The sequence below is a fragment of the Buceros rhinoceros genome, unplaced genomic scaffold (genome assembly GCF_000710305.1).
Source record: "Buceros rhinoceros silvestris isolate BGI_N320 unplaced genomic scaffold, ASM71030v1 scaffold11334, whole genome shotgun sequence".
NCBI classification, from domain to species: domain Eukaryota; kingdom Metazoa; phylum Chordata; class Aves; order Bucerotiformes; family Bucerotidae; genus Buceros; species Buceros rhinoceros.
In genome coordinates, this window is record NW_010406536.1 from 2,136 (window position 1) to 15,466 (window position 13,331).

Here is a 13,331-nt window from a genome sequence, read left to right on the forward strand (position 1 = left end):
CCACAAAAGTTTTTCACATTGAACTGGAAATGTCTAAAATGAATGCCAAGTACCATGTTGAGCAGCCAGTGTCTAGCCTTCAGAGTTCCACAGGCAATGCATTTTTTTTTTTTAAACATTAGCTGCAGTTCTGAAGCCCCTGGTTATGTTATACTGTCTTGATAATGTCTTCTAAGCCTTAAAATGAACTGGTTTTTTGTGGGCTTATTATAGTTGGTTAATTTTATGATTCAGAAATGTATGGGAGCTTTCTTGAAAGCAGTGTGAGTCCCATTCTGTCCTGCTTTTAGCTTTTCTGTACAACATTTCTTAAAGCCTTGCTCTATTCATATACCAAAATGTCATGTATTATTTGGCTTGTAAATGGCTCTCCTTATGGAAAGTGGTTTGAGTACTGCAGAAATACTCAAGGGAGGAGGCCCTTCTCTATGGTTAAGGCATATATAAAAACTGTTTAACTTTTCGTGACTCTCCCCCTCCAGTGTATATTTTAATAACAGTTTTTGTGTTTCTCCCTGGACTGCTGATTTTTCATAAGTATGTGTTTTGTTTTCAAACCAAGAAATTGTTAGGTAAGAGTTTGGTTTATAGGCTCTTGAATGCAGAGAGAAAAGCACATACAGTATTCTGTTTGTAAAGATCTTTATCAGTAGTTCTATTTTTACCTGTTTTTTACATGACTAAGAAATATGTCACTTGCCAAGGTACACTTTGAAAATGTAAACACCATAAAAACTTGTCATGTTTTTTCTCAGGACTGTAAGGTATTGTCATGCTCGTTTTGGGACACGTGTTTGTCTTCCTTTACTGATTGCAGGCGATGACAAGAGTGAAGCTGGACTTCTTGGATCAGTTAGCAAAATTTTGGGAACTCCAAGGATCCAATTTAAAAATCCCTGTGGTGGAGAGAAAAATACTGGATCTCTACGGTCTGAGCAAGGTGAGTAAGCAGATTTAGGCCGTGGTCAGACAGGGACCCCGTTTTTCATTCAAGCTCAAGAAGCCAAATGATGAGAAGGGCTTGTTTTACATCATTAATCTAATTAATATGGAGATTAAATGAGAGAGTGGGGGGGAAAAAAAGAGTGAAAGAATTTAAAATTGAATGGTTATGGCAGACATGTCAGGCACAGATAAATCAGTTGCCTTTAGTTGTGTTCTAATACAGCATGTATTCATTACCTTGTATATAGCTTGAACATCCTCCTGTCAGCTGGCCACTTGATTTTCAGTTCTCCTTTTTTTACATGTGGTAGAGCTGCAGCAGTTTGAGGTGGTTTTTGAGAAAGCAGCGGTGTACTTTCATGCAGTTCAGCTCCTGACCTGGCAATTCAGTAAGGAAATGCTGTTGTAATTGCTCCCTCCTCTCTCCCAGTAGATGTTCTCCACGTGCAATAAACATACATCTTTGAGGCTTTATAATGTCAACTTCTGGAATAATTATTTTAATTAAATTCCAAATCAGGGTAGGTTTAACAATGGTAGAAATTTAAACTACTATAGTTGTGTTCGATGTGTTTTTTCCGAGTTTGCATACAAATGAAATCTCTGTTGGAATTTGCTTTTGCATTGGTGAAATATATGTACTATATATATACTGTTGCAAACTTACCTGCTAAGGAAGGATTTTTAATATAAATAGGTAGAGTTCTTCATGCAAGGTAAGGAATTAAGGTAAGACATCAAGATAAGGTTGTTCTAGTGCTTCTAGGTTACAGCATCAGTTTCCATTTTCCATCAACATTTCTTTCTCTTAAGTAGATGAAAATGTGAAGGTCTGAATAGATTTTATTTTTAAGGGAAGAAGTCATAATCTTTTGGACTGTGTGTAGTTGCTGCCAAAATGTAGAGAAAAGCTGATAAAATATCTTTCAGTATTTGGTTTTTTTTTTTGGCCTTTTTGACCCTATGGTGGTTTGCTGGGATATGGAGAATACCACAGTGGTACTGGGAAATATTTGGGAAACTGTTATGAGCTGGAACATTTTAGTTGGCTGCAGATTGGAAGGTCAAAGCTTAGTTAGTGGCTTGTCTTGCTGTTTAGAAATCAGTTTTTCATGGACATTTGGAGATAAGTTAATTTAGGAATAGTTTCATTTAAAATGACTTTCTTGTACTTTCCTGTAAATATGAGGAAAGATAATGATCAATAATATGATTGTTTTATCAAAGTGTAGCTGTCTCTAGTTATAGGAGGAAGCAGAATTAACTGCTTTATTTGTCACTGTCACAATTAGACTTTTGAATTTACCTCAGCCTCAAAAGAAAACCATGCATTTCACTCCAATGACAAAATGGTTTTGCACTGAGTTTTCTAGCAGTCTGTGAAGCACTTAAGCATGAAGTTTGGTCCTCATGTATAAAGAAATGTAATGCAGAACTACACCGTTTTAGAAATGCTGTTTGTCTTACAATGCTATAAATGAAATTATAATCCATTTGGGTTTTAAGCTACTTGGCAGTGAAACTGTAAAGGGAATGGAGGTGAAGGAAATGTGGACAGTGTTTTTGAGGAAGCAACTCTTATCTTGTTATGATCATTGCTTGGAGGCAGTCGGTCTGTCATTTTTCGGTCTATGTACATTTTAGTTACATGTAAACAGTGATAGTTCTTTATGTGAATTGCTAGACTCAGTTGATGTCAGGTGTAAAAAATGGGCTGAGTTAATTGGAAGGGAAGTTTAGTTTCTCCCCTTTTTACAGTCGTCTCTCTTCCATTCGGGGTTTTGTAAGAGTTTCTGTAACTCCAGAGTTGTGAGCTCCAGTGTTCTCTTCTGCCTGGGGACTGTTAGAGTGGGCTTCACTTCTGGCCAGACTTGTGTTTTTCATCAGAGTGCAAGTCTGGTGAGAGATAACTTTTCAGTTTGTTCTGATGGTGTGTTTTGTATTCTTTCCAACACATCATAAATCTTAATTGTTGGACCTCTCCTTTTGAGGATGGTATGCAATTTACATTTACTAGCAAAATTGTCCTGTTGAATGTATTAAGTGATGAGAAGTACTTTAATAACTAAAGCACTTGCTAGTCCTTCAGGAAACAGACTGAATTCAGGAGTCTGACACTTTTTAATAGAACCTTTTAACATTTGATTGGGTTAATTGATTCTTGGTTTATGCAAGGTGATGAATGAGCAGCTCGAAACCCATAACTTTTTTATTTATGTGTTTCAGATTGTTGCCAGCAAAGGAGGCTTTGAAGTAGTCACTAAAGAGAAGAAATGGTCTAAAGTGGCAAGTCGCCTTGGCTACCTGCCAGGAAAAGGCACAGGATCATTACTGAAGTCTCATTATGAACGGATCTTATACCCCTATGAGCTCTTCCAGTCTGGGGTCAGCCTTATGGTGAGACTCTTCTCTTTCACCATGATGAAGTGGGGACCCAGACTGAACGCAGGATGCTACTTGCTGCATAATGAAACTAGGACATAGGATCTACGCTTTTAGAAGCTTTAGCTATGTAAACAGACTTAGAAACACCCTCATGCTTATCTGTGACAGAACAGTGCTAGAAGTTGTATTGTGACCTTGTGTGGTTATTTTCTGATAGCCATTTCTTTATAGGACTGAGGCTGGCCAGCCCTGTTGGGAAGGAAAACAGAGCGAAGGATGATATGATTAATTGGAAAGATGTCTTTCTCTCTCTCAATAAGCTGGCAGTTGACGTTCAGTTTGCTTCTTTGAAGGGTGCATGGATTAATTGGCCTCTTGTTCAAATGGCATGTGTGGTGCCGTGTGATTTCGCTCATTCCGTTTCTTAGCAAACAGGGCGATTCACAGACCGTGGAATAATCAGCACAGCCTGATCAAACAATGCAGTGTTCTGTGCTCTGATCCTCTAGGGCATCCAAAAGTCAAACTTGGACCTTAAGGAAAAAGTGGAAGCTGAGGACCACAGCTTGGATGCCCAGACTTCCCCAAAGCAGGCTTCAAGAATGAACGTTGTGCTGAAGAGAACTAGGCGCGTTAAATCCCAGGTATGCTGGTTAACTGGGTCTTACAGGGAACACTTACTCCTTCCACCAGCGTAGCAGCATTGGCAGGGCAACAGCCTTTGACAGTCTGGCTGTGGGAGCCTGATCAAAAGCACTACCACAAAGCAGTCTGCGTTTAAATAAAATCCAGAGAAGGATGTCTCTCTCAGGCCTGGTTGGCTTATGGTAGATGCATTGTGTATCCAAAAATTTTGAAAAGCTGCTTTTTTGGTTTGTTTGACAAATGGCCTAGGTACCTTGGTAGTGAATGTATCTATGAAAAATCAATAGATGAAAAGCCATTTGTGAAATGATGTTGAAACTTCTGCTTGTCCAAAGTTCTAAAAGTTTTTTAAAACTTTTTCAAATGTGCTCTTTAGTTACACAAATGCAAATGTAGGTAAATCTTGATTAATTGTGGAAATTGCACTTGGCACTAATTATCTCAAGCTGGACAGACTGTTTTTCTGAAGAAATTAAACTGGTATGTGAAGAGATGTGATCAGTGATGGCTGGAACTGTACAGAATTTCCATGGTTTTTCTACCGAAAAGTGGCTTCTTTTGGATTAGTGGTGTTACAGAAATTTCTCGTATTCTAGGTGATACTAAAGCCTGTGAGTACCCTCCAGTAAATCTCAATTAAACCTGAATCATCACTATTTTAAATGCTGTATCATTAGAGATAATCTTGGAGGGTTATCCTGATGGTTCCGTTGCTTCTTTTGCACTATTAAAAGCAGGCCTTCATCTTTTGGCAAAGACGCTATTGCAGGTGGCATCCTGAGGCTTTCCACAGCAGGTCCAGTGGCTCCCTGGTGGCCAGTCAGCGGAACGTGGACAAAAGCTGGGTTTATACACAACAAACTTACTACTTGCTTGATGACATTCTAGACTTACTTTAATTACCGCAGAGTTTTTTCAAATGCTCTTCAACTTTTTTTTTGAAATGCGTCTTTCTTGTTGCTGAGATGTTTGAGTATTCTATATACATTTTCATCTTTTTCTCTGATGGTATGATGGATTTAAACAGTCTTTTTAGTCTGTTTTTTCAGGTTACTGAAGCTGACTTGATGTTATTTACTGTAGCCATATAACAATGCATCACACAAGCAGTCCCAGGCTGTGATCTTACCAGTTTCAAATCATGTATTGTTAGGGAGCTATCCAGAAAAACCGAGAATGCTGCAGCAACTGAAGCAGTCATTCGTTATGTGAAATTCTGCTTTGGATTTGAACGAATCTTATGCGATCATGCCAGTGTGACATTCTTCTAATACATGGTATAAAAGAGTCACTATGTTACTGAGATCCTGTGGGATCTCCTGCTGATTCTAGTAGAATAATGGTAGTTATTCTTTCTCCTTGCTGGAAAAAATGATTCTGTGGTGATCCCAGCACAGTATTTCTGCTTCATTTCATTTAAAGGGCTGCATTTCAGAAATGAGAGAAGTGATTTTACTTGGTTTATCTGCAAAAAGTAAATACATATACCTAAATATATTTAAATGCCTTTCATTAGGCCTATAGCCTCACTGTCTCTTAAGCATTGCTTTAATTGGAATGGCTGAAATGAGTTCTTCAATGCAGGAAAAACTCAACCTACTTGCACAGCCAGGAGAAGTATTTTCTGGCTGTGTTGGATGCTACATCTGCTCTCTTAAGACAACTCTGGACCTGTATTTGGCAACTGTATTTATTCTCAGTAGCTCCAAATGATAGAAGTATAAATATATGAGGAATGCTGAGAAATTGTTCCAGATTTCAGTGTGCCTCCTTATTGTAGACAGGACTCTGCTTATTGTTTGAAGTGCTTGACTGGAATTGTCCCAGAGATTGTCTAGGTAGTCTTCAGAGAATAGGTAATATGCAAGTAATGTAAAAATGTGCTAAATAAATGTCATTCTGCTCTGGCTGAAACATTTGAGTGATTTGTGTGTAGTGTGCTGAGTAGTCCAGTGCCTAGGTAGTGAGCATGGATAAAAACCACTGACCTCTGCATCTCAGTAGATTTTTTCCACCTGCTAAAAGTAGTTTCCCAAAATGCTCTGCATCTTCTTGCAAATAACTTACCTAAGAATGGGTGATGAATAAGAAAGCATAAAGATAGTGATCAGAAGTTACTGAACTAAACAAAGATCCTCAGCAGTAGAAGGGCGGGTGGCAGACTTTTAAAAAGCAAATTTTTGAATTTTTAGAGAAAGTGAAACATGAAAGAAAACAGGGAATGAGAATTCTCCTTTGTGAAGGGAATCTTTCAATACTACAATCAAATGTTAGTTGAATACATTGTCTCTGAATAGGAAGAGGATAATTTGGTGATGAGAGATTCTACTCAAAATAAATTTAATGCTTCATTCTCTTTATTTGAAGAAAGCTATCACAAATAATCAGAGAAGGGCAACTGAATTACTAGAGGCTTTTGAAGAAAAGGACAGTAAAAAGTAGAATGAATTCACATTAGGAAAAAAGACTGTCCTTAAGGAAAAGTTAAGTTTAGGAGGATACTTCTTTCTCAGAAGAAAGCAATATATCCTGTTAGGCTGTATTTTAACTTGCAAGGGATTTGTCTAGTGTGGTTACATCGTGATGACTTCTGTTAGAGAAGTGCAGTACTGGAAAAACGGAAGTACTGTCTTTTCGAAGGATATTAATGACCAGAGAATTTTCTGAAAAATTAAGCCCCATTGTAAGTAGTATATATGCTTTCAGGTTTCTTTTACAAATTTGGCTGATTGCAGAATAACAGAGTTAATAAAATAAGCTTAATTTTACTTTAATCTGAAAGATTTCCTTCCGTGGGAGTAGTTGTATGAAATAAACTCTGGGAGATGCTGACAAAATCTCAAAACATGTAAATATTTTGTTTCTTGGTTGTAGATAGTGCAGTATTACATGTTGGAGGTGAGGGGTGTGGATGCAAATGTTTCAGAGTTGGTGAGGGTAGGACAACAGAAAAAGATGGCAAGTGAATCCAGTGTAACTGGATGATGTTACTAGGATTCATCCATATACAGGAAAAGCTTTTGGGGAAAAAAAGTCTTCATCCTTCAGGAAGAAGAGGAGCTGAGAACAGAACTGCAGTTTAATGAGTTTCATTTCACTTACATGGAAAAAATACAATGCAAAAGTGTGATAGAGTTTTATGTTGTTAACAATGAGAAAATGGCAAGAAATGCAAGAATTTACTTTTCGTAAATATGAGAGTAAAATTATTTTCCAGCTAACATTGAGAAAATTATCATAGGTCACAGTAGCAGGAGAGAATTTGTGGAGATTGTTCATATATGTTGCTGAAATGACAGAAAATGGTACCATGCTGAGAAATGTAATGTGGGCTGATTCTTTTAGGTTCTATTAGTTGAGAGAATGGATGAGCTGTTAATGAATTTTGGATGGGAACTGAGGGGCTTTCCTTTACAGCAAAGAAGTTAGTGTTTTCTTATGGCTTGTTAGCCCAAAAGTGAGGAGTTTATGAGAAAAATTTGCCAGTTAGCATGCAGCTTTAGAGTGGGATTAGAAAGTATCTGAAGTGAAAATAATTTAATAGCAACATAGAATTCATAAATGTTCAAAATTAGAATGTCAGCAATAATCAGTTTGGAAAGATGCTGGTTAGCACATGGCATACACAGTTCAGTGGGAACAGTAGCTTTAAATACCACTAAAAATACCTTGAAGTAATAATGCCTAGGAAGCGATATCTCTCTTAATGTGTTATGGAAGCAAGAAAAAACCTGATTTAGTGTGAATAAATGAAAATTCTCTTTTTTCTTCTAGCTTTATTGCAGGTGCGTTTGACCTTTTTTTTTGTTTCTTGATTAACAAGCCTGAATGCATGTTCACTCCAAGGGAGCTTATTTCATGCATAATATATCAGGCCATAACTCTGTGGAAACTAACAGGTGAAGTATCATCAGTAACTTAGTTGAAGATAACCTTGTTGGAATTAGATTTGCTGAGATCTACAATGAGGGAATGTCAGGGGGAAGATTGCAAATTATGAGAATTTAGGGGCCTTTTGTATTAGCTTCAAAAGAGTTTTCAAAGTCTAAGGAGACGACATGAAGAGAAATACCAAGGTGAATGAACTGTGGACAAAAGCAGAACATGGAGCTTCTTTTTGCTATTAGGATAGTGGCAGCGATATGGGAAAATGAGGTAGGTGAGTAATGGGAAACAGGAAGTCCAGCGGAACAGAGCACTTCAAGAGACAATGCTGACAAGGGCCTGGAGTTGTCTCCTAATGGGTCTTTTCACCTCTGATTTTGAGGTTGCAAGGACATCATGAGTACTTGTGATTTCAAGAGTTGTACCCATAACAGTTTGTCACAAATAGCAAGAGCAGCCAAGCTTAAGAAAGTAGGTTCGATCTTTAATTAGTGTCATGTATATGTCTCTACTGAAGGAAGCAGATAAAAAAATCCTGTCGAAATGGTCTGTGTTAACATCCAAGCACTTGACTGAATCATGGTGATTTTTGAAAATACTGCTGTGGCATTCTTAATTTTTTGCTAAATGTCAAACCTAGCTCATTTATTTGCTGTATAGGTGACTTTCTGTAGTTTGTCTGTAATCTGAAATGGGAAATAATTTCAAAAGTTGGGAAAAAATGCTTTCTTTTAAATCACTGGCATTTGTTCATTGGCTTTAGGAACAGAAAATCATGTCTTTGCATGCTTCTGTTTCCCTTCTTTTGATGAGCTGATGTTGTGAGAGAGTAGAATGTAAAGAAATTATGAAGAGGTCTGGAGGAGAAATATTGATGGTTTGTGCTGATGTGGTCTTGTTTTTCTTTTTAGGCAGAGGCAGGAGAAATGAGTAGAAATACCGAACTGAAGAAGCTGCAGATCTTTGGAGCTGGACCCAAGATGATGGGACTGGCATTGGGAACAAAGGATAAGGAGGGTAATTAAATCTTGGGCTCGTTGCTCTGTAAAGTAATGAGGCTGTTAAATCTTTCTGCATGTCTCTAGGGACAACATTTAGTAGTAAGTAAATTACTTTAACTAGAAGAAGAAAGCTAAGTATTCTAGTGTTTCATTCATGAGAGACATTTGCAGGGTGCTTCATGTAACCTGGCATAGTTTCAGCTCTATGTATTATATAGTAACAATAACAATTTAGCAGCTGGTGCATGAACTGAGTGACTGGGAGGGAAAGTAGGATTTGACAATACTGAAACTGATCCAATCAGCTAAATGCACGAATTATGAGAGGAATTAATTTTGTGTTGTAAGGCTGTTGGGATCATCTGTGGGAATAATCAAAATATATTTTCCTATTTCTTGTTTATTTTAAATTGGCCAGGTATAAGCCATTTTTGCTTTCTTTGGACTGTCAGGTAGTTTCTGATTTGAAAGCCAGGGTACCAGGCTGGATATCTGAGTTATTTTTGCAAGTTAAGTCTCTCTTGATAGGTGACATTATTAACATTTAACTTTATTTTACATTAAGATGAGGTGACACGAAGACGCAAGGGAACCAGATCAGAAGCATTTGGAATGCAGATGAGGCAACGCAAAGGAACTCTTTCTGTCAACTTTGTAAGCTTAATTCCTTTGGTGTGATTTCACATAATAAGAAAATCATTGTTTTACTAATTTTTTTCTAAAACACCCCCCAACTCCACCCAAATAGATGAATGAGCGGACACTGCAGCATGTGATACTGTTACGGGAAGAATGAAAAGTATTTTGAAAAATAATCTGTGCTCTAGGTTTCTGTTTTAATCTTTTGGACAGGAGGAGTGTTGCAACATGAAGTTATCACAGGTTTGAGGGGCCTGTTTTGCCACACACTTCGTGATGCTTTCAGTAGTTCACTTTGTATTTCAGCTCCCCTTTGTAGAACAATTATACTACTACTACTCTTCCTTAAAAGATATTTTCAAGTGCTCTAGTACTTAAGGAGTTTGGGTTTTTTTAGCGATTCCAGCTTTCTTTTCTGGTTTGATTTTAAACTAGTTGTTATACAAGTCCTCACAAGAGAAACCCCTAAGGGGAGAAACAAAATGTTTAGCGCTCTGATGTTTGACCATGGAAAATCAGTGTATAGTTGTTCTTAATGTCTTTTGTAGCACATGACTTTTTACTTTTGAAGTGTCATAATTTAGCATGTGTACGCAACCATGAATGAAGATGCATGCTTTTAATGCCTTAAGAATTAGACTCTTCACTAGTAACTCAGCTGTTCCTTTTTCTTTGCCTGAGAACACTTAAAAGAGCTTATTCTAAGTTTCAGCAGTAGAAGGCCAAGGCAACTGAAAGTCTCTAGTAATCATATTTTTATATGTGGAAATGCCTCCTGGGGGGGGAAAAAAAAAAATGTGGGAGAAGTTGGATATTTAAATGACAGATCATTGTGCCGTTGCAGCTAAGTTAGAATTTGTGTGACTTGAATTTTTTTTAATTGTACTACTACTTCTGAGTATATGGTTAGGCTTTGTAAGTGTTGTGACCATTTTAAGTATGCTTTAATTTAAAAATACTTTGTCTAGTCTCTTTCTTCATTGAAGACTATATTTGTTTACTTTTTCCATTTACTTCTTTTTATAAGAGAAAATCAAAATACTGTAGTAGCAGAACTGTTGTTTTGCAGCTATGTTGCTGTAACTATCATCTCGTGAAATTCTGTGGCTCACTACCATTTGGTTCCTTTTTTTTTTGTACTTGGATGAGAGGTCTTCAAGGAAGGCAGGCTTTGAAGTGCACAGGTGGTATGTTCGCCTTGTGTAACTTTTATCTGTAAAATACTGTGCTACGGTATTGTTTATATTTCTCCCTCATTCATTTGTCTTTTTGTGAAGTGCTAACTGTGAAATAAAATAGACCTTTTTATTTTTATCTAATAAATATAATTATATGTCACCATAGCCTTACTATGGCTAGGAAGCTTATTTCTGGTTGTTGTGTAATCACAAATCTGCTTGTTATGAACATGTATTTCAATGCAGTCTTTGTAGTTGACAAGTTATCACTTGGGCTGATGTGAAAGATAGCACGTGTTAATATGAATTTGGAGAGAAGAAGGTATTGTCAGTGATAGACAACTAGTGAGTATCATAGAATAGTCACTTATGATCAGCATTTTAATGCACTTTTAGTTTTGGGAAGAGAACCTGGAAATGTTTGCTGAAGTACTAAATGCTAAACATTGCTGAATGTTTGCTCCATTTTATATACGTGCATCAAAAGCAACTAGTTTGGTGTTTTAGACAGATGTGATGTTCCATGAGGGTGAGTGCATGGATTTTTTTTTTCAAAGGGGAAAATGGTATGTCTATTAGTAGGACTGCATTATTTTTAAAAACTGTTTATTAAGAAACCTGATCAACGTCCTTAAGTATATTTTTGCATAGCTAGATAGCTGCTTACTTAGCTAGGCTGGGATAACTGAGATGGGGTTGACATCAAGTATTTAACAGAACTGTGTGAGCCTAATCAGTGGAAAAGCCCACGTTTTCGTGACATCTCAATGAAAATAACAGACCTCCAAAGAACAAGCCCACCACCCCTGGTGTTATTTTATGCTGCACAAAGGTAATACGTGTAGCTTGAGTTGCCCAGTGACTAACAGGAGTTGTAGCAGAATTTGGAGTATTATTCATGAAGTTCATGTTGTTATTAAAAATCTATAGATAAGATAGTTTTTTAGCTCTGAAAAAGTAATACACATTTTCTCTATTTAGATTGTTACAGATCTTCAGTACTACATTAACTGTTTTTATTAAATTGTAAGACCTTTGGACAGGAAGCAACATCAAAGAAAACTTGATACCTGTTGATGTGTTTTTCTCTTTGGTCACTGAGAATATCTCCTAGTGAGCGTTGTTCTTGTTGAGAGATTATCTTCAACAGACACCTGCAAAAATTGTTTGCTATTTTATTGGGACTAATTCTTCTCTCTTATTTGGAGTTTTTATCCTTTATTTTGGAGAAAATGAGAAAAGTTGGTACTTTTCATGCAGTTTGCTTCCCTTCCCCTTGGATTTTTAGATTGGTCTGTAGGTTTGTGGGGTTTGTTAACTCCTCTCTTCCATTGCAAAGGTAATCGCTCCGCTGCTGTAGCGGTGGCATGTGTGGTTTTGGAACAGTTTTGGGAGATACTCCTCAGCCGTGTGCTCTTTGTAGGGATTTAGTTTGAATTATTTTCCATGATGGGGGTCCAAAGAGAAGAGAGAGCATGAAGTTCTGATAACCGTAACCTAAACTTTTGCCTTGGAATAATGTAAATGAGATGCTGCTTTGAGTTGTATAGAAAACAATTGTCTAACAGAACTGGTTAGTTATTTTGCAGCACCCAAAGTCCCCCTGTCTCCCATGTATTACTCCTTTGGGAACTCAAAGCCTGATTGTTTATTATCAGTACTGCTCAAAAACCAGAGGACCCTGCTTTGATGTTCGCGTATTGGACTTCAGGATTACATCCTTTGTTCCTTAGTTTAAGGCAGGTAGGTTTTGGATGAGGAAACTTTTTGTAACTTCTATTTTCTTTTTTCTCCCCAGGTTGATCTTTATGTTTGCTTATTCTGTGGCAGAGGAAATAACGAGGACAAACTGCTACTGTGTGATGGATGTGATGACAGCTATCACACTTTTTGCTTGATTCCTCCTTTACCTGATGTACCCAAAGGTGACTGGAGGTGTCCGAAGTGTGTTGCTGAGGTACAGTTCAAGAACTACTCAAGCTATGTATGTATACTTGTGTTCCTGAAAAGAGCAGAAGAGCAGCAGTTCAGCTTGATGCCATTTCTTCTGGGCAGAAGCCATAGTTTTGTTTGGAGTGTTGTCAAGATGAGCTGTGAATCTCCAGCTGTTCTTGGTTGATGAGCCATAAGGAGAGAGAAATGTTCCTTCCAGAGCTTGGGCATAATCTTTTTTTATTATATGGCCATGTGACATCTAAAACTTTGGCCTTTTTATGCTAAGAACTGAAACTAACTTACAAAGCTGGTAGGGAGAAATTAGAGTGAGAAGTAGAGTTTCAATAGGTGTTTCAGCATTTTGAAATGTCTTTTGAGGAGATATTTTGAAAACTATGAAGTATGTGATTGGGACATAACAGGGAGCTTTGGTTATTGGGAAGTCATTACGGCATTTTTCCGAATAGCTTGTGGCAGAAAGTGAAAGAACTAAGTAGCTATTTTAGATTGGGTTTAGACTAAAAAAAGGAACTGTTGAGGCTCTGGAAGTGGAAGCTAGTTGAATTTCATTGTTGAAAAAAGAAGAGCTACCAAGTTTCAGGAGATGACTGCTCAACAGCCTAAAGGCAGAAGACATCATTTGATCGGCTTGGTATTTGTGTTAAGAAAACAAATTTCACAAGCTCAGGAAATTGGTAGATGTAGGATTCAGAGGGGA

At 37.3% G+C, this 13,331-nt stretch overlaps 1 protein-coding gene across 1 annotated transcript in view; it reads left to right on the forward strand.

Annotated features, from left to right (window-relative positions):
* The first annotated feature begins 820 nt into the window (after nucleotides 1–820).
* KDM5A (lysine (K)-specific demethylase 5A) overlaps nucleotides 821–13,331 on the forward strand; it is a 47,747-nt gene continuing 35,236 nt past the window's right edge. The window contains exons 1-6 of the mRNA XM_010134140.1: nucleotides 821–940; nucleotides 3,172–3,342; nucleotides 3,840–3,974; nucleotides 8,772–8,877; nucleotides 9,427–9,515; nucleotides 12,477–12,635. Of these exons, the coding sequence (XP_010132442.1) occupies nucleotides 821–940; nucleotides 3,172–3,342; nucleotides 3,840–3,974; nucleotides 8,772–8,877; nucleotides 9,427–9,515; nucleotides 12,477–12,635 (780 nt within the window). The remainder of the gene's footprint in view (nucleotides 941–3,171; nucleotides 3,343–3,839; nucleotides 3,975–8,771; nucleotides 8,878–9,426; nucleotides 9,516–12,476; nucleotides 12,636–13,331) is intronic.